At 50.5% G+C, this 27,421-nt stretch overlaps 1 protein-coding gene across 21 annotated transcripts in view; it reads left to right on the top strand.

Moving 5' to 3' along the window:
- The window catches only part of GSN (gelsolin), a 131,707-nt gene that overhangs the window by 84,687 nt on the left and 19,599 nt on the right, over positions 1-27,421 (top strand). For 11 of the 21 annotated variants that reach the window (XM_063788389.1, XM_063788379.1, XM_054659035.2 and 8 more), the window contains 4 exons: positions 16,136-16,340; positions 17,084-17,238; positions 24,898-25,059; positions 26,555-26,704. In XM_063788389.1, the coding sequence (XP_063644459.1) occupies positions 16,145-16,340; positions 17,084-17,238; positions 24,898-25,059; positions 26,555-26,704 (663 nt within the window). In that variant the 5' untranslated portion in view covers positions 16,136-16,144. Of the gene's footprint in view, positions 1-260; positions 364-780; positions 941-11,892; positions 12,016-13,980; positions 14,177-14,226; positions 14,298-16,135; positions 16,341-17,083; positions 17,239-24,897; positions 25,060-26,554; positions 26,705-27,421 lie in introns of those variants that run through there. The other 10 variants (XM_063788381.1, XM_063788380.1, XM_054659036.2 and 7 more) reach the window with 7 other exon arrangements.

The raw sequence follows: 27,421 nt of genomic DNA, 5'->3' as shown, positions 1-27,421 counted from the left end.
GGGAGAAGCAGGAAAAGGGCCTCCTCTCCACAAAGCATACCCCCACTAATCAGCAGTAGGCAGGCAGGTTCTTCCCCCCAAAATTGACGGCCTCGTGCTTAAGGAAGCAAAGTGGAGTGTGAACAATAGTTTCCTGAGGAAGTGTTGGGTTTTAATTGTGTTGAGGAGAAGAACCATTTCCGGAACTGTGTGTGCCTGTGATGCCTGCGGAGTTGGCTTGGCACAGCTATTTCCAGACTAATCCTGAGTCCTATTTATAGGCTGAGATGATTAGGTTGGCCTGTGTCAGGAGAGGCCCACATAGCTCCCCCCAGCCTTGCGATGGCCGAGGAAGAAGCCCTCGGGGGCAATTCTGACCCATGGGTGAGTAGCACGGGATCTGGGGTGGTCCCCGAAGCCAGCTCAGAGGAGGGACGCTAGGGAGACCCGAGGGAAAGTCCCGCTCCTGACTCCTAGTTCAACCACCAGCCAGGCCCTCTGCAGAGATGAAACCAGTTCCAATTCTATTCTCTCCCTGCTTAAAAATCCTCAGTGCGTCTGGTCAGGCCAGGACTCCGTAGCAGTCAGACCCCTTCTCCCCGAGGTATCCACTGTCTCAACCCCAGCCATGCTTCTCCAAACTGTTTACGCTTCCTTGTGCGGGCCACACCCCCAAGCCTTTGCGTCTGTTGTTCCCACCTTCCGAAAAGGGAAACTCCATTTATCCTCCAAGGCTCTGCCCCAATGCCCCTCCTCCGTGGCTCTGTTGGGCCATGGGTGCTCCCTCCTTTGTGCTCCCAGGGCCCACAACTGCTTGAATGACTATTGGTGTTCCTGTTTGTGTGCCCTCTGGGCCGGGAAGTCAGAGAAAGAAAGGAGACAATTTGTGATTGAACAGCCACTGTGGCCATCATTCTCCTTACCTGTCTGATGAGAGCTGATCTTCATGCCACGGTGTACAGTAGGTATTTTTTAAAGGTGTGTAGAAGTGAGAGTCAGACTTCGGACTTCAGAGTCAGACAGCCCTGAATTCCTAATGGTGTAACCTTGGGCTGAACCTCTCTGAGCTTTTGTTCCTCCATCTATAAAAGGAGACAATGCCAGCCATGGGTTTTGGGGAGGATTCAACAAGACAATGCTTATAAAGTACTTATCATCACAGTGGGCTTCTATGAGCATAGGAGGTGTTATTTGCAGATGGGGACGTTCATTCCGGGGACGTCCCTATCTAGGGCCCCACACAAGGGAGTGGCTGAGACTCCAAGTCTTGGAGCCTCCAACTCCACCCTGTGTTCTCCCTCCCCTCCCTCTCTTGGCCCCCTGGGCCTATTCTCTTCCCCAGATCAGGGAAAGCTTTGTTTGGCGATTGTTTTTCCTAAGAAGTTTCCTCTGTGGGGCCTCTGGGTGACTCAGAGCCCTGAGTCACCGGGAGGCTGAGGACAGGGGGAGGAGTGGGAGGGAGGCGGAGGGAATGGAGAGACGAGAAGAGGAAAGGGCTCTAATTCTAGCCCTGGCTCTCCCACTGTTTGATCAACTAGGTCTGACCAGGCCCCTCTCCTGCCTAGCCTCAGTTTCCCCAAATGTGAAAGGAAGATGTGGGCCCAGTCCTGGCTGAGCCTCAGAATCAGAGGTTCCCGGGCCCCACCCTAGACCTACAGACTCAGAGGCTAGGGGTGGGGCCTGGGAATCTATTGTTTCCTGAGCTCCCTGGGTGATCCTGCTGCACACCTGGTCCACAAAGGTGTTAGGGAACTGCTCGGCTGAAACTGGCTCCCAGCTGGGCCTCAGAGCAGCTTGGCCTCTGGTTGAATTTCACTGACCCACAGGGAGCGCCCTTCTCTTGCAGAATGCTTTGGCAGAATAGTACACAGGAAGTGTGTGGGCTTTTTTTTTTTTCTTTTTTTTAAAAAACAGCTTTATTGAAATATAATTTACATGATTTATTGGAGTAAATTTACATACACATAATTCACTCAATTCAATAATGTTTAGTACATTTACAGAGTTATGCAACCATCATCACAATCCAGTTGAGAAGATTTTCATCATCCCCAAAAGGATCCCTCATGCTTGCTTACGTCCATCTCTATGCACACCCCATAGCTGACCACGCATCTGCTTTCTGTCTCTTTGTTGTTTTATTGTTGTATTTTTTGTCACCCAGGCTGGAGTGCAGTGGCGTGATCTCTGCTCACTGCAGCCTCAACTTCCTGGGCTCAAGCGATCCTCCCACCTCAGCCTCCCGAGTAGGTGGGACCACAGGCACACGCCATCATGCCTGGCTAATTTTTGTATTTTTTGTAGAGATGGGGACTTGTGGTGATGCCCAGGCTGATCTTGAACTCCTGAACTCAATGGATTCCTCCCGCCTCAGCCTTCCAAAGTGCTGGGATTATAGGCATGAGCCACCTCGCCTGGCCTGCTTTCTGTCTCTCCGAAGATCCAGAGCTGTGTTCATTCCAGCTGGCCCTGTGACCTCATGCAAATTATTGCCCTTCCATTACTCCTCTGTATGAGAGGGAATAATCCTACCCTCCTTGTAGGGGGTTGTTTGAATTTCACTAATGTGCACGGTGTCTGACGCACCCGAGGAGCTGGGCACATGGGAGGCTGGTACGCAGGGCACAGGACATAACACAGATGCCCAGGCACGGTTGGCACAGGCCTAGCAAACATTTTAAAGCACTCACTCTGTGCCAGCTTCTTAGATTAAGCATCTTACATGCATTACCTACTTTAATCCTCGGTGAATGTGAGTATCAGTTCCATTTTATAACCAAAGAAACAGGCACTGAGACGGGAAGTCACTTTTACAGGCTCACATAGATGATCGTTGATAGGGCTGGGAGTCCATCTGAGAGCCTGTCCTCCCTAAACATCATCCTGTCCCCTTCCTGATGTGAATCACCAAGCAAGGGACAACACAATTCATAGATCCAGGACAAGGTTTATGGCACATATTTCTAAGGGGTGGGACCTGGTATCATGGACACGGCATTCAAGAGATAGTACATGGTATAGAGTCTGTCACAAAACAGACATCACATGGTGCATGAAGCATGACCCAGGGGTAACAGGCATGGGATGCCGCTAAAGGGAGACACACAGGACAAAGCAAGAGGAACGCAGGGCCTGGTACGTGGCACAGTCACAGGGTATGTGACACTGGGCATGACAAACTCTATGATGCAGAGACATGGTACTTAGGATTTGAGACTTGAGCTATGGCAACTGGGCAGGCTCTTGGCCACAGTGGGACCTTTTGTCATCAGGGATCCTCCATTATGTTGGTGCCTGGGGCCCCAGCAAGCAACGGCAGGAACCAAGTTTCTCCTCCTCACAAAGGCAGTCTGTTTTTTTTATTTTTTTTATTTTTTTCTCCCTCCTCCTCCCTGTCTCTTTGGATGCCAAAGAGTGGGAGTGGCCCAGCGGAGTGGTGGCCAGAGTAACCCCCCACCATCCCATCAGCTCAGACAAGGGTCAAAGCTTGGGGCCAAGCCCACGGCTCAGGAAGGGTTTGCCAGGCCCCCAGATCCCCTCTCTCTGAGATAGCTGTGAGCACCAGTGTTGGCTGGGGTGAAAGCCGGGTAATTTTCCTCTAAGCTGTCCTCCCTCTGCTCCCCTCTCTGCCTGCTGGTGCTGGCTGTGAGCATGTCTGCATTCCAGAGCTTAGGAGAGAGAGAACCTGCTGCTGTTAAGGTTGAGGAAGTAGATTGCTAACAGCTGCTGTAGGAGGGGTTGGATGTGTGGAAGAGGAGGCCGTGGATTGCAGGCTAACATTTCTTGAGCCTCTTGGCACCTGGCACTCACTACCTCATCTTGTCTCATTTGCATAAAGCCCCAGTAGCCCGGTGAGGAGGAGACAGGCCCAGAGAGGCAAAGAACTTGCCTAAGGTCACACAGGGAGGCAGAGCCAAGGCTAGACCTTGGTCTCCCGGAGGCAGGCAGGTGAGGTTGTATAGAGGTGATGGCACAGGGGATGTTGTTGGGGGGTTAGTGGGCAATGAGACTGCAAGGGCTTGTGGGCCCTGTATCACAGAGGACCGAACTCAGGAGTCCTGACTTCTTTCTGTCTGCACCGAGGTCTGCGGAAGGGATTATGCAATCTGTATGAGTGACAGGCCCAGTGCAGGGAGAGTTTAAGGGAGTGAGGGAGCTGATGTTATGATCCCAGGGAAAAGATGGGGACACCGAACCAGGACAGTGGCTGGAGTGTGGGGGTGAGAAGTGGGTATAAAGTGGAGAGGAGATGAGCTTGGTCTCTGCTCTGGTCTCAGCCTTTATGTACTGTCTTGGTGGGATGACCGTGGTTGGGTCCTGCCTCCAAGGGTATCCCAGAGGGTTCTAGAAACTCCCACATGGACAGGCACTTGAAGGATAGTGCTGGTGATTGGGCAGGTGCCTGGATGGAGGTGAGGCCTAAAGCACACCCGGGGACAGAAGGCAGCACCCACACGGGAGCCCAACTTCATGCCAGGGACTGTATTTTAGGTGCTGGATCTTGTTTAAATCTTCGGCTGGCTATGATTATCCTCTAAGCTGGGGAAGGAAGAAAAGCATTCCAGTACTATACCTCTGTTTGGGTTAAAGGAGGGGAAAGTATTTTAAATAAAACCTATTAGAGTTAAAAGGATGAGTAGCAATAAAAATATCTTTGAATCTCTGATGGTTCTATTGTAGTCAAAAGTTTTAGATAAATTGTGAAGAATCTCTAATCATGCTATGTGGAGTTTTTCTCTTTTAAAAAATACAAGTTATTGTATATACTTAAGGTATATAACGCGATGTTATGAATACATTTAGATAGTAAAAAGGTTACTATAGTGCAGCAAATGAACATATTCATCATCTCAGTTGGCACAAAAGTAATTGCAATTTTTGCCATTACTTTCAATGACGAAAACTGCAATACTTTTGCACTGAACTAATAAAATCTGCTCATTTAGCATGAATCCCAAAATACAGTACAACTTATTCCCTATAGTCCTAATGTTGCACATTAGTGCTCTTTTTTATTTTTAAATTTTTATTTTTGTTATTTTTAATATAGAGAGAGACAGGGTCTCACGACGTTGTCCAGGTTGGTCTTGAACTCTGGGGCTCAAGTGATCCTCCCTCCTCAGCCTCCCAAAGTGCTGGGATTACAGGCACAAGCTCTCTAGACTTGTTCATTCCACGTATCTGCTACCTTGCACCCTCCATATCCTCATTCGTGGATTCAACCAACCACAGATCAGAAATATTAAAAAAAATAAAAATAAAAAAAAGTAAAAATAATACAAATTTTAAAAACAGTGCAGTGTAACAACTATTTACATAGTTTATTGTTACATAGAAATTTACATTTACATTTTTATGTAACAACTACAGTATAACAACTATGTAAGTAGCATTTACATTGTATTAGGTTTTATAAGTAATCTAGAGAGATTTAAAGTTTAATACATGGGAGGATATATGTAGGTTGTATGCAAATACTGTACTATGCCATTTTATATATTGGTGTACAGCATCTGCAGATTTTGGTATCTGAGGGAGGTCCTGGAACCAACTGATCCCGCGTGGATAGGGAGGGACAACTATTCTCTGATATGTCTCCCCACTGGACTTTTTTTTTTTTTTTTTTTGAGTTGGAGTCTTGCTCTGTCACCCAGGCTGGAGTGCAGTGGCGCAATCTCGGCTCAGTGCAACCTCCATCTCGTGGGTTCAAGCCATTCTCCTGTCTCAGCCTCCTGAGTAGCTGGGACCACAGATGCCCACCACCATGCCCGGCTAATTTTTTGTATTTTTAGTAGAGATGGGGTTTCACCATGTTAGCCAGGCGGGTCTCGAACTCCTGGCCTCAAGTGATCCACCTGCCTCCGTCTCCCAAAGTGCTGGAATTACAGGTGTGAGCCACTGCACCCGGCCCCCATTGGACTTTTTTTCTCTAACTGATTTGTACTTGTATCAAGTTCTGGTGAGTCTGTGAGATAATATGGCCATTCTATCCCTGTGGACACTGAAGCTCAGAGAGGTTGTGTCCCTTGCTCAGCATCACTCAATTGTAAGTGCTAGGACTGGGATCCAGAGCCCTCACTTTTTTGTTTTTGGTTTTTTGCTTTTTTGAGTCAGGGTTTCACTCTGTCACCCAGGCTGGAGTGCAGTGGCACAATCATAACTTACTGTAGCCTCGACTTCCCAGGCTCAAGTGATCCTCCCACCTCAGCCTCCCCAGTAGCTAGAACTACTGGTGCATGTCATCACGCCTGGCTAATTTTTTAATTTTGTGTAGAGACAGGGTCTCACTCTGTTTCCCAGGCTGTTCTCAAACTACTGGGTTTAAGCCATCCTCCTGCCTTGGGCTCCCAAAGTGCTGGGATTACAGGCATGAACCACCATGCCCAGCCAAGAGCCTTGTTCTTTTGGGTGGGGCAGAACAGGCAAAGTCAGAGAGGAGGGGAGGGGGTGTCATTAGGAGTCTCATGGAGGGGATTGGGTAGCAAGGCTGGCTCTGTAGATGTTGGCTTGAGGCCCTCTCCTGAGATGCATCCCCATCCCTGGTACCAGCCTTGTTTGGAACCCTCCCTGTCTCCCTTGCTTTGTATGCAAAGACACAGAGGTAGAGGGCTAGGTATGAGGTAGGTATAGGGCAGGTATAGGGGCCAGTGAGCTGTATGTGTGTATAGGGTCTGGACACATGCTGGAGGTCATCTTTGGATGTTATGCTTACTGAGCACCTGCTGTGTGCCAAACACAGTGCCAGGGCTCCTTCAGTCCTACCAGACACCCCACCAGGTTGGCATCTTCACCTCATTTTACAGAGGAGGAAATTGAAGTGCCGCAGAAGGTGCCACTGGCTCAAGTTCCCTGGTGGTAGGGATTTGGGCTCTGTCCAGATTCATCCCTGTACATTGCCTCATATTCCTTAGGTTGGAAGGTCACTTGTCCTCACCCTGTTGGTCATTTTTGGTATCTCCAGCCCACAGAGACTCCGCAGGCACTCCTGGATCCCATTGTCTTTTCCCTCTTCCCCGCACCTGCCCCCTTTTGTCTTTCTCAGGGAGTTCCCCCTGCAGAGTGCCTTTGCAGGGCATGGTCCACGGATCCCTCACATTTATGGTCTCATTTAATCCTCTCAACTAGGCTTTAAGAAAGGCACTTTGACCCCGATTTTCCACATCCAGACAATGGGCTCACACTTCCTGCCAGAGCCCAGCAAGGAGGAAATCTTGGCCATAGTTGGTATGGGAGGCTTGGGGACACAGAAGGGCTTTGTTTGGAGCCAGCAGCAGGAGGGATGTGGCAGCATCATCTGATGTGCTGCATCATTCATTGTCCCCATCGGGAAGGTGGTTGACCTGGGGAAGCTTCCAGCATTCCTGGTAGATCCCAGTGAAGGATGAATCTGATCCCTAGGCAGGCAGGAGGGGACCCTGGCCAGATGCACAAACTTGTTTGCTTTTTGTTGTGTGTCTTTTAGCATCCTTGAGTCCCAGGGCCTGAAGGGTTCTTGGACATGGGCCGATTTTCTTGTCACCTGTGTCCCCTCAACCTCATCACCACTGGGCAGCTCATTATCTCTCTGGAAAAGGGGAAGGAAACCAGCATTTGTCTTTCCATTTTTTTTTTTTAAACTGTGGAAACATACACACATCATAAAATTTGCCATTTAATAGGCCGGGCGCGGTGGTTCACACCTGTAATCCTAGCACTCTGGGAGGCCGAGGAGGGCAGATCACTTGAGGTTAGGAGTTCGAGACCAGCCTGGCCAACGTGGTAAAATCCCGTCTCTACTAAAAATACAAAAATTAGCCAGAAATCACTTGAACCTGGGAGGCGGAGGTGGCAGTGAGCTGAGATCACGCCGCTGCACTCCAGCCTGGGTGACAGAGCGAGACCCCATCTCGAAAAAAAAAAAAAAAAAAAAAAAAGAAAGGCATTTTTAACCCTATCTTACACGTAAGGAAATTGAGGCTCAGAGAGATAGAAACTTATCCAAGTCTCTCTTTTAACAATAAAAGCAGCCTCGTTTATATGTGCTTATTCTGTACCAAGCACTGTGCTAAGCCCCAAATGTTCTTTACCTTATTAAATTCACACAACTACCCTAGGAAAAAGGATTATAATCCCCGTTTTATGGATGAGGAAACGGAGGCTCAGAGAGCCAAAGCAACTTGCTCAAAGCCACACTGCTAATAAGTGACAGACCGGGGACTTAAATGCAGGCGTTTCTGGTGGGAGCTCTTTCCACGATCACATACAGAAGGTTGCTCTCTGTTTTTCTCCCTCTTGGAAAGTCCTTCCTCTGCAGAGCAGGAAGCTGCCTCCTGTGGCTTCTCCTGCTCATTTTGGCTTGGGTTGGGGCATAGTAGACCCTGCCTTCCTCTGCAGCTCTGCAGAGCCTGTGACTCTCCAAAGTCTTCTGCTGGTTCCACGGTCCCAGCATCTGCAGCCAGGCCTCCCTGTCTTGTTGTGGATTTGCGTTTGTGCCTGGGCTTCCCAGGGGTGGGTGGTGGGGTGCTGAAGGGGCTAGGACAGTTATTTGCAGCCCTGGCTACTGAGCCACCACACCTCTCAGGGCCATTTCCTCCCCGAGAGAAGGGGAGACAGACTGCTGAAGTGGGTCCTAGCAAGAAGGGCCCAGAGCTCATACCCATGGCCAAATCTGGCTGCTTCCAGGGCATGGGGTCAGGAAGTAGCAGGGCCAGGCCCCTCCAGATGTCCAGCCCTGGGTCCCAGCACTAGGTGGGGCTGGCTCCGGAAGCTGGGAAAGGACCATGGCTTTGGTCCCTGAGACAGTTGGTCTCCTGGAGTTGGCTTCAGCCAAGCCCCGCTGGCCATCTCCCCAACAGCTGGCCACTCCCAGGATGGACTTGGCCAAAGCAGAAGGCCAGCCAGCCCCGATGGGGAGCACTGCTGTGTCATGGAGACCCAGGCCTCAGTTCTGGCCTGGTTGTTGAGAGACCTGAGTTCTAGATCTACTCTGCCAGGCACTTGTTTGACTTTGTGACCCTGAAAAGTCACCCTCTTGTTCTTGGTGTGATCATCTACAAAAGAGAAGACAGACTAATGAACACTGCTGCTAATAAGTCCTGCTCTGAACAACATACTCCAACAGTCTCACTTCTGTTCCCCCAAAAGTCCTGCAACTGGGCATCACTGTCCCTGTTTACAGATGAGTGACCTGAGGCTCAGAGAGGGAAGGTAACTTGCTCTGCCTTACACAGCCCAGACCTGAACTCTAGCGTCTCACCGTGAAATCTGTAACCTTTCTCCTGCACCATCACATACCGAAGGCAGGCCTCTGTGCAGAAAACAGGCTGCTCAGAAAGAAGAGTGCTTACTTTTGGCGAGCTCCTGTGCGTCACATCCTGGGCTTCCTCACTGCTCCATGCTCTAGGTACCATTCTCCCCCTTTTAGAGATGAGGAAACTGAGGTCTGGATTGCAGAAGCTGAGTCCAGATTCGCAAACCTGTCCACAGGGCTTGCCGGAACTTTTCCAGGCCCTGTCCAGTTCCACTGGGTTTCATAACCGGCATCTCTGTTTACTGACCATTGTCCCAGTTAGCAAAATCCCTGGTCAGAAGGGCGGGTGCTCCCAGGAGGACCCAGAGAACAGCAGTGAGCCAAAAAGTAAATAGACTCCAAGAGAGGGCTTTCCATGAGTGGCTGGCTGCCTGGAAAATCAAGAACAACAGTGTTTGGAGTGAAGAGAAAAGAACAGGGTGGTGTCTTCCAGGCCCAGCCAAGGCCTTTTTGTACACTGTGGCTGGGGATGGAAGGGGCGGGGGAGGCCACCTCCTCTGGTCTCTGGTAGGGGGTCCCGCAGACATACAGAGACCAAGGTTACAGAGGAAAGGAGGGCCCAGAGCTGGTTGTGTTGTGGAGGTCCTGGGTCAACTACAGGGGAGGGAGGGGTCCCCCAGGGGGACATGGGCTGTACAGCCCCCATCCTGTGGCAGACACAGAGAATCTGCCTACTGTGTGCCTGGAGCTGGGCAGGATCCAGGAATAGCCGAGATCAGAGGTCAAGGAGATCTCCGAGGTGCACAGAAGCAGAGACCAGGACATGCTCATGTACTGAGTTGGTAGCAGAAGGGCTGCCTCCAAATCAAAGAAACCATGCCAGACCTGAGTGCCATTGGCCCAGAGGGCAGGTGCCACAGCCAGTCCTGCACTAAATGGCCACAGCCTGGGGATCTTCCAGGCCTTTGGCCTGGGCAGTCACATCAGGTGTGTGAAAGACTAGAGGGCTTTCCTGGTGTCACCTCCTGCCCTGGCCTGGGAAGTGTCATGGGGACAGCTGCTCCAGAGACTCCCGGCTGCCAGGCTTGACTTGGGCTTGATTGATTTAGCCTGTTACCTGGAAAGGGCACTGCTGCTCCCTGCCCAGGTCAGGTGGTGCTAGGAGCTCCTGCTTGGTCTCCGCAGACAGAGCCTGGGCTCTGAAGCCAGTCAGACTTGTGTTTGAATCTTGGCAACACCTCTTTCCAGTTGAGTGACTTGAACCTCCCTGAGTCTCAGTTTCCCAGGCTGGGCCCAGAGGTGAGGTGGCATGCTGCTATCAGTGACTGCAGTGCCTCCTTCCTCAAGTCAGGGGCTGTGGACTGTCTGATCCAGAACGGCCTGCAGAGGTGACCTGGCCCAATGTACCCATTTTACAGATGGAACCCTGAAGCTCAGAGACTTGTAGGTCCTGGATTTGGTTGTACAACCAGTATCTGGTACTGCTCGGGCTAGGAAAGAGGCTTCGAGTCAGAGCATCAGGCCCTACCCTGTATTTTGCATATGAAGACACTGAAACCCAGAAAGGTACAGTGACTTGCCCAAGGTCACCAGGAAGTCAGTGTCAGAGCCAGCCCTAGCACTCGGGCCTCTTCCTTTCCACCTAGGGGTCCTTCTCTTGTACCTGAATTCCCCCATTCCCTTGAACTCATACATCTTCTTCCAGGCTGGAAGCAGAGTAAGACAATGTTGCCCCCATCATGGTCTCCACTCATCAGTGCCCTGTAGCAAGGGCTCCAGGGTCTGTAGTGAGGGCTCCCAGAGGGCAAGGGTGGGGTCTGTTCACCAGCTCTCCTGTGCCAAGGGCCTGGGCTCCAGAGCTATATGGCAGGCAAAGCTGCAGGCCCTTTGTGATCATTAACATGGTCCCTGGGTTGATGGTCAGTGGCCTCTGGGGCCAAGGTCAAGCCACAGCAGCCCCTCTATTAATCACCAACTATGCAGGTCAGAGTCACACTGCTCTGGAAGGGGCCCCTCAGCTGGGCAGTTGCTGGCCCAGGTTCAGTCTGGGGGCTGGGCAGCTAAGAAAATTTCTTCCTACTTGTTTGAATTTTCCAAATTGTCTAATGAGCAGGCATCACTATAAGCATATTTTAAAAGGGATTGTTTCTGGATTTGTGTTTTATAAAAGAACAAAACTATATTGGATATACACTTGTAAAGTTTCAAATGCTACGGCAATGCTTTTACAATTTTTTCGGCTAGTATATTAAGGTATAATTTACATATCATAGTGATTCACACACTAAGTATACATATAGTTCTATGAATTTTAGTAGATTTAATTGGTTATATAATCTTCACCATAATCTAGTATTAGAATATTTTTATCACCCCGAAAAGTTCCCTCATGCCAACTGCAGTGATCTAGGCACTTCCTCCAGCCTCAGGCAGCCACGGCAATGTTTGAGGATGAAATTCTCCTCCTTCTTCCCTTTCCAGCAAACGGCCCTAACAGTTTGGTGCTTACCCTCTGATTTTTTAAGGGTATATGCAAAAACAGGCACCATTGTAAAAAGGAGAAGAGGAGATATACTATAGCCATTGTTGTGCAATTGCTTTCTGCACTTGGAGATCTCCCTGTGTTTATTGAGTGCCTACTATATGCCAGGCACAATCAGACGTAGCTCATTCTTTTTTCACAGCTGCATAGTGTCTATTGTATGGTGGCTCCATCATTTATTTAACCAGGACTTTTGGGTCCTTTCCAGTTTTCTTCAAACAATGCTTCAGTGAACATCCTTGCACATATATTTTTGTGTTTGTTGGTAAGTAATTCTGTAGAAAGTGGAACTGTTGTTGCATTGTGTGTTTTGAGTTTGGATAAATTTTTTATCTAGAGAGGTGAAACTGGTTTATGCTTCCATTAAGAGCCTATGGGAGCTGTGGGGTTTTTTATAATATCATCCTCCAAATGGCTAGGGGGAAGGGAGAGCTCTCTGAATTTAGGCCAGAGCTGGCCCACTGCAGGCTGGGCAGGCCCAGGCCTGGACTTGGAGCCCGGAGAACTCAGGTATCCCTCTGGGGCCCCCCACAGACACCGAGACAAAGTTCAGACTCTTCAGTGTGGCACACAGGCCTCGGTGACCCCTGCTGCCCTCTGCAGCCTCCTCTGCTCTTGCTCCCTGTGTTTCATACTGGACCCCTGGTAATTCACTGGATATGGTTATGTTTGCCTGCCCTTTGCCTATGCGTCCCCTCCCCCTGGAATGTCTTTTCTTCTTAATCTCCATCCTCCCTGTCCTTCAAGGCCTGGGTCACAAGTCCCTTTCTCCACGAAGCCTTCTTATAATCTCTCCAGCCTGAATTGTCTTCTCTGTGTTCCTTTAGCCTTTTATCTGAACCATATCCCCCCTTAGGTGGGAGCAAGTTGTGGGTGGGAGAGGGCAAACTTCAGCCTCATTAGATAGAGGCTGGACTTCCAGAAGAGCTGGGAAGGGGGACCATAGTTTCTGGGGAGGGGTGGAGAACTCACATTTACCTAGCTGCTGGCCAGGCTATTTTCATACCCACAGACCGATTTAATCCTCAACTACTGTACTCATTTAGTAGATGAGAAGAATGAGACATTGAAAACATGCACAGTGGAGGTGGGAATGAAAGCCAGCTCTCCAACTCTCCAGTCCTCTTTCCTGTCACTGCATCAGGCTGCAGGGTGAAGGGGAGGTCTGGGATACAAAGAGAACTTAAGAGGTGGAGCAGTTGGATTCTATGCAGTGCTAGGAGGGAGGAGAGGGGTTGGAGTAGGTGGGAAGTAGGCCTCCTTCAGTTTGGATAGCACTTCCCTTAACCCAATGACTCTAGTGGGAGGGTGGAGGGATGGGGATGGGAAGGGAGCCTGGGAGTGAGGAGGAAAGGCAAACTCTGTCTTCCCTCAGGGGAGTCAATGAATAGTACCTAAAATGGAAACCAAACAAAACAACTTCAAGAAGTAACAAGGGCTTGCTTAGAGACATGAAGGTAAACCCTGAACCATCAGCTAAAAGAGGTAGATAGCAGTGGTTGCCCCTGGGGAGAGGTAAATGTGATGGAGAGGGAACAACTGTGTACAAACATGTGACTTTACGTTTTGATCAAAATAAGACTTAAAAAACAAACACTTTTTAAAAAGAAGGAAAGAAAAGTAGGAGGGGCTATCCCAGGAGCTGAGCGTTCTGCTCCGCCCCTCTGAGTCCTGCTGGCTTCACCTGCCCACGGGAGCCCCGGGTCCCCTGCCCTGCTGCGGTGCATGCTGCCTGGTGGGGGTTCTGCCCAGGCCCACTACGGCCTGAGTTCAAATCCCGGCAGCACCATTTACAAGCTGTGTGCAAGTTGCTTCACCACTCTGCGCTGTTCCCCCCTCTGTAAAATGGGTTGGCCGTTGTACCCTCTCTGAAAAGGATGTGCTGATGCCTCGGTGAAAAGCTTTCAAAAATTGTTAGTTCATATTTTTTTGCTGGAGGTGTTAGGTGCGGAGAGGCGAGGGGGCTCGCGTGCGTCGCAGGAGGCTCAGCTGGGCTCGCCGCCGTTCGTGCCTGCGCCCATTTAGTGTGCACACAGCTAGTGCCTGCCGTATGTCAGGCCTGGTGCTGGGTCTCCGCCCCGGAGCTGGGGTGCAGGGGCTGCCGCGCCCTGTCGGGTCGATCCGGGTGGGAACCCAGATGTCTCCAAGATCCGAGACAGATCCCCGCCCCGCGCCCTCCCTGGGGGGCGGTCCCCGGCTTGGGCGGGATGGGCGGGCGGCTACTTAAGGTCGGCGACCCGAGGCCGCGGCTGCCGACTGGGTCCCCTGCCGCTGTCGCCACCATGGCTCTGCACCGCCCCGCGCCCGCGCTGCTCTGCGCGCTGTCCCTGGCGCTGTGCGCGCTGTCGCTGCCCGTCCGCGCGGCCACTGCGTCGCGGGGGGCGTCCCAGGCGGGGGCGCCCCAGGGGCGGGTGCCCGAGGCGCGGGTGAGTGCCCGGGGGGCCCCGGGGCTCCCGGAGTAACTCTCTATTGTAAGTTCTTGCAGATACAGCGCTAGGAAAAGGGGAGTAATTCAGGTCTAGAATGGAAAAACTGTTTTGTTGCTTTGTAAGTATCTCTTGCTGCTTCCGGGGCTCTGGCTCGCAGACGAGGGTGGGAGCCTCGGGGCCCTGGCTGTTCCTTCCCAGGAAGCTAACCTCACCTTGGCCGGATTTCTTTTCCCCTGTCCTCCTCTAACATCTTACCTCCTGTCTCCTGATTTCTCCTTTTCCTTCTCTGATTTTTTCTCCCCTCTGCCTCACTTCTCTCCTTCTCTCTTCTGATGTCTTCTTCCATTTACGATTCCTTGTTCTCATTTGATCTCTTTCCTTCTCCAATATTTCCTTCTTTCTTGTATGACCTCGCCTGTCTGCTTATGGTCATTACTATCATTTCTTCTCTCCTTTCTGCTGTCTTCCCTGCCCTGTCTGGTTTCGTGTTTTTCCACCCTTCTGCCTGAGTTCTCCCCACCTTGTTTCTCTGACTTCTCTCCTCTGATTTTTACTCCCACCAGATCTCTTCTCCGGCCAGAGGTGACCTGCACCTGCTGATTTTTGTCCTCGACTCCAGCCTAACCCTCCTGCACCCTCCCCGGCCCCAGCCCCAGTGCATGTGTAATAGCCTCCCCATTTTTAACCACCTCATCTCCAACAGCCTCCTGCAGACCCTAGTGCATCCTCTTCTCCTCTTCCAAGAAATGAAATTTGGGGGTGGTGTGTTGTGGGGCAGGAGGGAGGAGGCAGACAGCGCAGGAGGCCACTTGGACTCAGCCATTTGGACCCTTCTTGGGGGTATGATGGGGATGGGTGCAGAGAGGAGAGGGGGCTCCTGTGGATCACAGGAGGCTCAGGTGGGCTCACCTCAATTTGCGAGTGCACCCACTTAGCGTGCACAGAGCTAGCGCCTGCTGTCTGCCAGGCCCCGTGCTGGAAATCTTTCCACTTCCAAAGAGCAAAAGCAAACAGGCTGTGTGACCTTCGGTCAGTCCCCTCCCCTCTTTGAGCCTCAGTTTCTCTATCTGCAGATTGGGGTTGGATAATGAGCTCTCAGAGGGCCCTTTGGTTTCAAGAGCCATTGAAGATGCTGGAAGGAAGCAAGCTGAGGCCCTGGGGACCCTTAGATTTACTATTGCCATCTGAGGGGTCTACCCATCATCCCAGAGCTTGTGATCTTGGAGCCTGGGGCAACCCCTGCTACACTGTTTCCTAGCTGGAGGTCCCTGGCAGAGTCCCTTCATCTCTCTGTGCCTCGGTTATCACATCCAATTGGCAATAAGAAAAGAAGGGAGGCTGGGCGCGGTGGCTCACGCCTGTAATCCCAACACTTTGGGAGGCCAAGGCAGGTGGATCACCTGAGGTCAGGAGTTCCAGACCAGCCTGACCAACATGGCGAAACCCTGTCTGTACTAAAAATACAAAATTAGCCAGGCATAGTAGCACATGCCTGTAATCCCAGCTACTCAGGAGGCTGAGGCAGGAGAATCGCTTGAACCCAGGAGGCAGAGGTTACAGTGAGTCGAGATTGCACCATTGCACTCCAGCCTGGACAACAGTGCGAGACTCTGTCTCAAAAAAAAAAAAAAAAGAAAAGAAAAAAAGAAAGAAAGAAAAGAAAGGAGCAGGGAGGTAGAGCCCTCTGTACCCTCCATCACCAGAAAAAGCTGAAGAGGGACTGAGTAGGAGGGACAGACGCTGGCCAGGGCACAGGATTTGAAGCATAAAACTCTTGCCCTGTTTGCTGACTCGTTGAGACAGGGTGCCCAGAAGGGGATAGACTTCCCTGGGGCGTGGGGAGAGCAGGAGGCTCAAGTGAGATGCTCTTGGTGCTAGAAACCGCCCTCCCTCGTGCCCGGGGTCTCTCCCTGCCAGGACCCTGCCCCGCTTAGGCTCTGCCCTGTCTCATCCCAGCCCAACAGCATGGTGGTGGAACACCCCGAGTTCCTCAAGGCAGGGAAGGAGCCTGGCCTGCAGATCTGGCGTGTGGAGAAGTTCGATCTGGTGCCCGTGCCCACCAACCTTTATGGAGACTTCTTCACGGGCGACGCCTATGTCATCCTGAAGACAGTGCAGCTGAGGAACGGAAATCTGCAGTATGACCTCCACTACTGGCTGGGTGAGGCTGGCCCTGCTCAGCCCCTGCCCCAGCCCCCATTCTGAACAGTGCAGACCTTTGGGGCATGGTCCCCAGGGAGGGAACTGATTATTGAGCACCTAGTATGTGCCGGGCCCTTGACTGGTGGTTCATGCCCTGAGACTCTAGAGCCAGCCTGGCCAAGTTCACACCCCCACTCTGCCCCTGACCCATGTTCTGTCCTTTGGCAAGTCACTTAGTGTCCCTGTGGAGTGGACATGATGATAGCTCTGCACTACCTCACAGGAATGTTGTGAGCGTTAAACACCTTACTGTGACACTCAGAACTGTGGGTGAATTGGAGACCCTGGACCTCTCCACAACTTCCCTGGCCCAGCTCCAGGCACTCCCCAGTTTGCCCTTGAGTCAGGAGCCCGGAGTCCCTGCCACACCTCTGCCGTGGGATGCTATAAGTTCTGCCCCCTTGCTGAGCCTCAGTTTCCTAATCTGTGAATTGATCTGATGCTCCCAGTCCTGAGTTTACGCTCAGGAGGGCTGAGAATGAACATAAGGGAATGTGACAGAGCTGGGAGGACGCTTAGAGAAAAATGAGGTCCATCGTCCTGTTATACAGATGGATTAACTGAGGCTCACAGAAGGCAAGGGCTTTCTCAGCTTCTACAGCTAGGTCAGGGCAGTGCTGGGGTTCCTCCTCCTCCTCCTCTTCCCCAGGGGTCTGGGGTACTTCTGGAAAGCCAGGCTCATGTTGCTCTGATGTCCCCTAGGCAATGAGTGCAGCCAGGATGAGAGCGGGGCGGCCGCCATCTTTACCGTGCAGCTGGATGACTACCTGAACGGCCGGGCCGTGCAGCACCGTGAGGTCCAGGGCTTCGAGTCGGCCACCTTCCTAGGCTACTTCAAGTCTGGCCTGAAGTACAAGGTGGGTTGGGCCCCACCTTGCTTGAGCGGTAGGGACAGATGCACCAGTAACAGGGCTCACTCAGGCCCATCTATCTTTTGGCCTTGTGATGCAGTGGGCAGACCGATCAGAGGTCAGGCTTTGGAGTCAACCAACATTGTGTTTAAATCCTGGCCTCTTTCTAGCCGTGTGAGCTTGGACAAATCACACTGCCTTTCTGAGCCTCTGGTTCCTTATCTTAAAATGGGGAGAAGAAAATTCCCCATAAGTTCATAGTGTTGTCTTCCTAGCCCCAACAGTGAGGAGTGGGCCAGAGGTGAAAATCCAGTTCTTCTTGCAGGCCCTGGGGGGCTTTGGCCTAGTCCTGTTCTGGTACCCCTTAATTCTTAAGGCCTTGCCAACAGAGGGCCCCGTGTTAAGTATTTAATAGGGCATTGTTAGTCACATCCCTCTTTCTGTTCACTAGAATCCCCTTTGAACTTGAACTCTTCAGAGTCTGGATCAAGACAGAGCTCTTTTCCCAAGCTCCTAGCCAGGTGGGGCAGAGCAAGGCCAAACTGGGAGCTCCAAGAGGCTGCACCCTAATATGCTGGTGACTTCCTGCAAGCCACTTGACCTCCTTGAGCCTCCCTTTCCTCTCTGGTTACCTGAGAGCCAGTTGTACCTGCCCTACAGGGCTGGGAGAGGATTTGGTGCGGGGGTGGCTGGGAAATGCCTTGCATGGGGCTTGGCCATCTGGAAGGGCTATGGAAACACTGTAGTTTTACAAAGCTGGGGTTTTCCTTGGTCAGGATAGAGAAGGGGATCACAGGCTTTCACAGCCAGGTGGGCCTTAATGTCAGAGTCCAAATCTCATTTTACCAGGGGAGAAGGGGAACTGAGACACAGAAAGTCTTAAGCAATTGGCCCAGAGTCACACAGCGAATTGGTGCCAGACCCAGGACTAGAACCCAGATGTTCTGACTCTTAGCATTCTTTCCACTAAACCAACATACCTCAATGACGAGGGTCCTAGGGTAGGGTCCAAGCCTGTCTGTGCTGCTGATGTGCTGTGTGACCTTAGAGAAGTCACTGTTCCTCTCTGGACCTCAGGATCATCTATGTCAATGGAGTGGTGACCTTGTCTGCCCTGGTGAGGCATAAGAGATTCAATGATGGGAAAGTGCCAATGAGACTCAGATAGCAATGGGCAGGGTGTGTCCTGGGAACTCGCAGTCCAGGGCTGGGCAGGGCTGGGCTGGATTCCCTGGAGCCCCTTGTGCCAGTTTCCCCTTGCACTGAGCTCCTCCTGCTGAGGTGTCCAGCTCTGCCTTCTTCCCACAGCCCTTTCTGGGGCCTTGATACCTTGCAGAAGGAGAGGTGAGAAGTTTGGGAGCCAGTCCCCTGAGCTGGAGAAGGACCAGGTCTTTTTGCAACTTCTGGAGCAAGAAATGGAAAGAACACTTGCCCAGGAATCACAGAGATTGGGATTCAGGTCGGAAGGCTACCTTCTGTAACTGCTGTGAGACTTTGGGCAAGTCTTGTATCTTTGGGCGGGTGTTCTCAATCATCCTCCATTCATCATTCATTCAGCAAATATTTACTGAGCCTCAATAACAGCAGCACCAGCTCATTGTTGCTACACTATGGCAGATATGGTACTGGGAATGTAGGTTATCTCGTTTCAGCCTCACAACTGTCCTGGGAGGTAAGTAATTCCCATTCCATTTTACAGATGAGACTGGAGGCTCAGAGAGGTCACATAACTATATTCAAACCAGGATTGTGTTCCCTTAACTCTGCCAGGCCCTGTGATGGGTGCTGGGGTGCCCAAGTGAAGAAGGTGGGTCCCTGCGCTTGAGAGTGTTCTGAGGAGTTGGGGAGACTGGCAGGCTCACGAAGAGTTAATCCATTGCCTCCAGGTGGGGTGATGTGGGATCCCAGGGAGTGCTCAGCTCTGAGAGGGGTTCAGGGATGAGATAGATGAGTAGGTGTTTGCTAATCTATCTTGTCCTAGTCACTGTTTCTTAGGGCATAACCTGACAGTCTAACATGGTTACAAATATGAGAGTTCTCATATACACAGAAAGGGTGATTTTCCAGGTCAGAGAATGTTGCAGAGCAGGTCATAGGCTCCCGGATTTTTAGGAATAAACAAGGATGATAATAACCCTTACCGTGTGTTAAGCCTTGACTACAAGATCTCATTTAATTCTCACTGTAGCCTTTAGGGTGGATGGTAATGCTCCATTTCATAGATGAGGAAGCTGAGGCTCAGAGGAGCAAACTAACTTGCCTAAGTTCACACAGCTAGTAAAAGGTGCTTATCATTGAACACTTATCTATTACTTTCTGTGTGTCAGGGACTCTTCTGGGTGCTTTACTCATTTAACTAATTTTACCCTAACAGGTAGGGTATCTGTTAGCACCATTTTATAAATGAGGCTACTAAGGCACAGAGATGTTAAGCAACTTTTCCAAGGTCACACAGCTAGTAAGTGATTGGACTAGTGTGCAAACCCAGGTGTGAAGGGCCTAGCACAGACCTGGTTCAGAGTAGACATTTGGAGGCTCCCTGATCTTTGATCCTCGCTCGGATATGGCCTGGGATCTACTTGGATAGCCAGGTTCCCCGGCCCCCTGATGATTTTCCAGGATGTTCTTGGATCACACTCGAGGAAAGCTCCAGCTGGGCCCAGATTTGGGGCTTCCGTCCTGAAAGGCGCTGGCTCCTGGTGTGAATGGGAGGCCCAGGGCTGGTCTTGTTTACCACCTTCTGCAAGTCCTCAGTCTGCCCCCGCACTTGGCAGGTCCAGCCCAAGGTTCTCGCCCCGGCGCCCTCATCAATTATAGATCCCGGAGGAGCAGGGCTTGTTATGCAAGACTTGTTCCTGTGAAAGCCTCTTCCTCTGAGCCAATTCTGTCCTCGGAGTGTGAGAAGGGGCAGGGAGGGGACAGCGAGCCACTAGAAAGGGCTGACATGGGGCTTGGCCCTCTTGTTCTATGACCCCCAAATCCTTAGATCACTGCCCTGCAAGAGAGTTCAGAATCCCTTGATTCCCCACCCCTCCTCCTCCCACTCTGCAGACCCCCATTTTTGGACTGAATCCTGGAGACCCCGTGGGGCTGGGTTATTTGAAACCCATTGTTCAAATGGAATCTGGGCTAGGCAGAGACCTAGGAGCCCTTGGACCTGAGGAACACAATTGGGAACCCATAGAATCACTGGAACCTTTCTGTCCTCCCTCTCTCCTATTCCTTAGATAAGGAGCTCTGAGTTTAGAGGGTGGAGGGGCCCAAGCCTGATCAATTCATTTTTCTTTGTTTTAGAAACAGTTTAACTTTTGTTTTCATGTAAATCTTCATTGCTTCTTTTCCCCCTTCTTCTGACTACAAGAGTAATATAAGCTTATTGTAAAATGTCAAACATTACAGAAATATAGGTTCCAGAAAATAAAAGCCCTCCCAACATGATTCTCCCCTTGGAGATATATATCATATAGTGGCTAATTTCTTTCTGTCTCTCTGAACGTATATAGGTAGACAGACACATATATATGTAATCACTTTAATTTGGAAAATGGCTTTTAAAACAATTTATCCTGTAGAATTTTGTTCAAATAATTTGATGCCAATCTTGCTCACCTAATGATTAGACCACAGAAAGCAGCAATCAGTGCTAAAGATGATAGTCAAAAACAGGAAAAACTTCAAAAAACTTCTTTCCCCTGCCCTTGTAGATCCACTAATGTCTTCTAAGAGCTTGCTTTAATTTAGTTTTGTTAATTAATCTTTCCAATTCTAATTTCCTAGACCAGTAAAATTAGAGGAGTTAATTAATCAGGCAGCTCATGGCTGCAATAATTCAACATCAAGAGTTATGTTATAAGGCCGGGTGCGGTGGCTCACACTTGTAATCCCAACACTTTGGGAGGCCGAGATGGGTGGATCATTTGAGGTCAGGAGTTCAAGACCTGCCTGGCCAACATGGTGAAACCCTGTCTCTACTAAAAATACAAAAATTAGCCGGGCGTGGTGGCGGGTGCCCGTAATCTCAGCGACTCAGGAGGCTGAGGCAGGAGAATCACTTGAATCTGGGAGGCAGAGGTTGCAGTGAGCCGAGATCGTACCACTGCATTCCAGCCTGGGCGATGGAACGAGACTCTGTCTCAAAAAAAAAAGAATTATTTTATAAATAAATACAGAGAATTTTTAAGAAGTGAGATTTATGACATGAAGCAACCCTTTTCCTTTTTAAAAAATAAGGTAAAGATTTTAATAACAAAAATGAAAGGCATACTTCAACAAGTAAAATATTTAGAGGGGTAAAAATTTTTTCTTTCCCCCCATTTCCTTGTCTCTGAGGAATCAATAGAAACAGTGAGTCCTTCTAGCACCTTTTGGAAAAGGTTTGCACATCCACTCTCTCATTATGTCCAGTTGAATGAAGTCCCCTGGTCAGGAGTATCCTAGGCTGACAGTTGAATGAAGCTGGGTCCCTGGAAGGGGGATCTTGGGGATAGAACCCAGCACTGCCGCCCAGCACTGGGCTCTGGACACAATGCTTAATCTCTTTGAATCTCAGTTTCCTTGCCTTTGAAGTGGGAAAATTATTAATAGTTCCTGCATCAGGGGCTTGTTGTCAGGACTTCATTGCATGCACTTAAAGCAGGTGCCCCAGCTTTGGCAAAGCTCGGTAAGTGGCAGCCACTGTGCTTGTTTCAGGTAAGCACAGCTGAGCACAGGTGAGCGCAGGTTGTTGCATTTTCTTCCCTGGCGGTTCTTCCTCACTTGCTCTGGGCAGGCTTGGTTACATCGGTCTCAGAACCCTCCTGTCTTTCTGCGCTTCCCCTGCATTGCCCTGACCTATGTCCTTTGCACTCTGCCTGGCTCTCCAATCCCAGGCCTCACGGCCATCCAGCCCTCGGACCCCCTCAGTTGTGACTGCAGTTGTGACTGCAGCTGGTCAGTCCCTCACCCCAGAGTCCCAACTCACTCCTTCCTGATGATGGAAAAAGTTACTGTCTTGCTTCCCAGTTTTGGGCAGCAAATTCAGGAGCAGAAGTCACAGTCTTACCCCTTGCTCCACACCGAGGTCAGTCATAGCGTGGCCAACCCACAGCTCCCTTGAAGGGGCCCTGGAAGCAGGGTGGAAAGACAGGTTGTCAGCTCTGTGAGCACTGGCCGCCCTGCTAGTCCCAAGGGGCTCTTGAAAGGCCTTAGCTAAGACCAAGAAGGGACACCAGGGAGTCCTCCAGCCACTGGCAACCCAAAAACATCCATTACTTGAAAGAGGGCTCTGAATAGTGGCTTGTTCCTGCCTCCCATCCTGGATGACTGAGTGATCTTTGCTCTAAGAAAACCTGATATTGGCTGGCGCAGTGGCTCATGCCTGTAATTCCAGCACTTTGGGAGGCCAAGGTGGGAGGATCACATGAGGCCAGGAGTTCGAGACCAGCCTGGCCAACATGGTGAAACTTCATCTCTACAAAAAATACAAAAATTAGCTGGTCATGGTGGTGCACATCTGTAATCACAGCTACTTGGAAGGCTGAAGCACAAGAATCGCTGGAACCCAGGAGGTGGAGGCTGCAGTGAATTGAGATTACACCACTGCACTCCAGCCTGGGCAACAGAGCGAGAAAACCTGATATTGAGAGAAGAATGTGGATCTTACAGATTCAGACATGCCTGGGTTTGAATTCTAGCTCCACCACCTACCATCTGTACGATCTTGGGCAAGTCCCGTCACCTGTGGGCCCCATTTTGCACATCCGTGCAATGCAGCAGTGACACCTCCCTTGCAGGCGATGCGTGAAGAAATGCCCGGCACAGTGGGCCTCATCATTTCACAAACACGTATACTGCTGACATGGGAAGACAGAGCAGCAGCCCAATATACATGGACTCCCTTTGCCCCTTGCCCTCCTCGAGTCTGTGCGGCTAGAATTAAACTTAGCACAGTGGGCTGAGGGGCCCTGGATGGGGTGGCTGCATTGCTGGCCTGAGTGGAAGCCCTCTGCTTCCACCCCCATGTGTCTCCGGAGCAGGGAGACGAGCACCCGATTGGGAGGAGGAAACAAGGTTTCCAGCCTTGGCTTGGCCACACACTTGCTGAGTGCCCTTGAGTAAGTCACTTCACTTCTCTGGGCTTCAGTTTACCGTGGGTAAAGTGGGGTGCTGTAGAAGGACCTTTCCAACTCTGATTTGACAACTCTGGGGCATGGAGCTGGGGACTGCTCACAGGAAAGCCCAGCTGACTTTCCTTGGCTTGCTTCTGAGTGAGGGCAGTTGTGACTGCAGCAGGGAAGCTCTCCTGAACGCCTTGCTCTGGGATGCAGTAATGATTACAGAGGGCTGGGGAGCAGGAGCTTGTGTCTCCACTTCAGAAAGGAGAGGCCTGAGGCTCGGAAAGGGCAAGTGACTTACCCAAAGCCATCCAGCATTGTTGTGGCGGGGCACCTGTCCCTTACCCATAGCTGCTCTGAAGGGACTGCTGGGTGGGAGTTGCTGCGGTACCGTAGGGGAAAGCAGAAGGGTGGCATGGGCTGGAACAATCCAGAAAGACTTCCCAGAGAGCCTTGAAGGATGAGAAAGATTTGGATTAGTACCTCTCAGAGTGGCTTTTGCAAAATACTCAAGCTGGAGGCAGGATATGGTGAAGAAAAGTGGTTCTTGGGCTGGGTTCAGTGACTCACTCCTGTAATCCCAGCACCCAAGGATCTCTTGAGGCCAGGAGTTCAAGACCAGCTTAAACAGCATAGTGAGACCCCATGTCTACAATAAAATAAAATAAAATAAAATAAAATAAAATAAAATAAAATAAGTAAGCTGGGCACTGTGGCTCATAACTGTAGTCTTAGCCACTCGAGAGGCTGAGATGGGAGGATCATTCAAGTCCAGGAGTTTGAGGTTACAGTGAGCTGTGATTGTACCAGTGCACTGCAGCCTAGGACAGAGTGAAACCCTGTTGAAAGGAAGGAAGAGAGAGAGAGAGCGGAAGGAAGGAGAGAAAGAGAGAGAGAAAGAGAGAAAGGAAGGAAGGAAAGGAAAGAAAGAGGGAAAGAGAATGAAAGAAAGAAAAAAAGAAAGGAAAGAAAAAAGAAAGAGGGAAAGAAAGAAAAGCAGTTCTTGGTTCAATAAGATAGGGAAATACTGTATAAAACAAAAGGCAAGCAGGTGTATTCACCATAGGATTTGACAGAGCCTTTATTATGCACATGCGCGTTGTATAACAGTCAGGGAGGGCGAGTGAGAAGCATTCCCTATGCTTATTTGACCGTGGAACTCTTTCCTTGCAGAATGTCTTGGGGACTAGTGTGCCTTTGGGAAACGCCGGTTTTGAGGAAGGAATTGTTGCAGTTTTTTTTATTTAGAAAGTGGCTACAGGGGTCCTTGTTAGTGGAGTATGGGATTCAAAGGGGTGGCAGAAAGATGCAGTGGGCAGGGAATCTCTCACTTCTTAGCTGTGTGGCCTTGGGCAAATTTTATTCCTTTCCTAAACCTCAGTTTCCTACTCTGAAACAGTCTCAAACAAGATAATGGGTATGAAAGTCCTGAGTTAACTGAGAATCACTGTGTTGCTGGAAAGCCCCTGGTCCACAAGCCAGAATTTCCTTTACCTCAATTCTGTCCCCTTCTTCCATATCTGCTTCCCTGGGCCTTCTCCCCTGGGCTAATGCTGTCTCTTTGGCCCCACAGAAAGGAGGTGTGGCATCAGGATTCAAGCACGTGGTACCCAACGAGGTGGTGGTGCAGAGACTCTTCCAGGTCAAAGGGCGGCGTGTGGTCCGTGCCACCGAGGTACCTGTGTCCTGGGAGAGCTTCAACAATGGCGACTGCTTCATCCTGGACCTGGGCAACGTGAGTCCTGCTTTCCTCTTTCCCAGGAGCCACTGAGGTGCTCCTGGTCTGACCAGGGACTTGGGTACATCCACGTGAACAAATGCATAGATGCAGGTGGGCAAACCACAGGGTCCAGCATTGTTCACGTACAGATATGTCTGTATGCAAAGACTCCCACAAATGTAGACTCACACCACGGGTATAGTGCGTACTTGGACTTTGATTGACATATAGACTTCCTGGCACCTTCTGTTCATATGTACATCTTGTGTCCTTTTTCACATGCTTATAAATATATAACAGTCATGGGCAAACACTCTGGGCTTTTGCCCACCAGGTGTGCACATGTGCACCATCATGAATGCCCACACATGTATACTCGGGTATGTTGTTTAAGGTCCCACATGTGTATGTCATACATGTAGTTGCACATGCCCATGATCTATGACAATGTGTGTGGGATGCCCTTACCCAGGCCCACCTTATAGATGTGTGACGCTTTGTACACACTTGTCTCACAAATCCCTGTGAGCGCAGACCTGCAAATGGACACGGCCCTTCTACCCCAAAGCTCATATGCTTATACACCTGTGATATAATGTCCGTGCAAACATGAGCACACACTGATTTACTGTAAGCTTTTTATTAAAGCGTCATAGGCACACAGAGGAGTGTGTGAATCCTGAGTGTACAGCTTGATGGATTACACAGAGCGAACACACTCACGTAACACTGGATCATGAAGCAGAACCTCACCAGCCCCTAGAAGGCCCCTTTTGCCCCTTTCGGTGCCCTCACCCCAAGGGCAACCATCATCCTGAACTTTCTCAACAGCATAGATGAGTTTTGCCTGTTTCTGAACTTTATAGACACGGAACCTTGTTCTTTTATCTCTGACCTTTTGCTCAACATTACATTTCTGAGATGCATCCGTATTGTTGCATTTAGTTGTAGGTTGTTCATTTTCCTTGCTGTGGAAGATTCAGTTGTGTGGGTGTACCATGATTTATGTATCCTTTATGTTGTTGATGGGCACTTGAGGTGGCTTCTGGTTTGGGGCTATTACAGACAGTGCTACTCTGAACATTCTTGCACAAGTCTTTTGGTGGACATACGAACGTACTTCTGTCAGGTATTTTCCTAGAGGGAGGATTGCTGGGTCATAAGGAAATAGGTATATTCGGCTTTAGTGGCTATGGCCAAATGGTTTTCCAAAATGGTTGTGCCAATTTATATTCCCTTCAGCAGGCAAACATTTTTGCACACATTCTAGATGTAGTTGTACCTGTGAAAAAAATTCCTGTCCTCAGACATGCACTCCCATCCCCTGGTGTGTGCAGATCACACTTAATTGTACGTAAATAATGCACGTGTGCAGACTGTGCCAGCCTTCACCTGGGCAAGTGCAGAACAGGGTGAGCCTGCACACCACACGCCACACTCCCCAAGCCCTGTCGCTGGGCGGGGCTTATAGGAAGGCGGGGCACTGACTTCCTGGGTCTCTGTCTTCCAGAACATCCACCAGTGGTGTGGTTCCAACAGCAATCGGTATGAAAGACTGAAGGCCACACAGGTGTCCAAGGGCATCCGGGACAACGAGCGGAGTGGCCGGGCCCGAGTGCACGTGTCTGAGGAGGGCGCTGAGCCCGAGGCGATGCTCCAGGTGCCTGTGGGGTGCGCAATGGGGTGGCCATGGGGACACGCTGCTCATGACTTTCTTCTGTTCAGTAGGCAATTTGAGGTGAATTTGAGGGAAAAAAAAAACTTCCGCTCTACCCCGCCTTTTTATTTTTAAAATACTTTTTTATTTTAATTTTTGAGACAGGATCTTATTCATTGTTGCCTGAGCTGGAGTGCAGGGGTGCCATCACAGCTCACTGCAGCCTTGACCTCCTGGGCTCAAGTGATCCTCCTGCCTCAGCCTCCCGAGTAGCTGGGACCACAGGCGAGTGCTACCAAGCCAGGCTAACTTTTGAATTTTTTGTAGGAATGAAGTCTTGCCATGTCGCTCAGGCTGGTCTCCAACTTCTGGGGTCAAACCATCCACCTGCCTCAACCTCCCAAAATGCTGGGATTACAAGCATGAGTCACCATGCTGGCCCTGCCTCACTTTTGAGGCTGTTTTTCCATCAAACCTGATCACTTTAGGGAGCAAGGGAGATCAGTTTCCTGCACAACTCCCAGACTCCTCTGAGAGGTGGGACTGGAACCCAAGGCTGTGCTGTGAGTGTGAGCCGCATTCTCCAGTGGGGAGGGCCAGGTCCTCTGCAGAGCTAAGGAGGGCAGTCTCTTAGCATCCCCAGAGGGCCAGCTTTGTGCTAGAATAAGGTCAGAAAGAGACCACTGAGCCCCAATCCCCTCTTGTCTCTTCTGACTATTT

This window comes from Pan troglodytes, chromosome 11, assembly GCF_028858775.2.
Source record: "Pan troglodytes isolate AG18354 chromosome 11, NHGRI_mPanTro3-v2.0_pri, whole genome shotgun sequence".
Classification (NCBI taxonomy): Eukaryota; Metazoa; Chordata; class Mammalia; order Primates; family Hominidae; genus Pan; species Pan troglodytes.
This window is presented reverse-complemented; position numbering and strand designations above follow the sequence as displayed.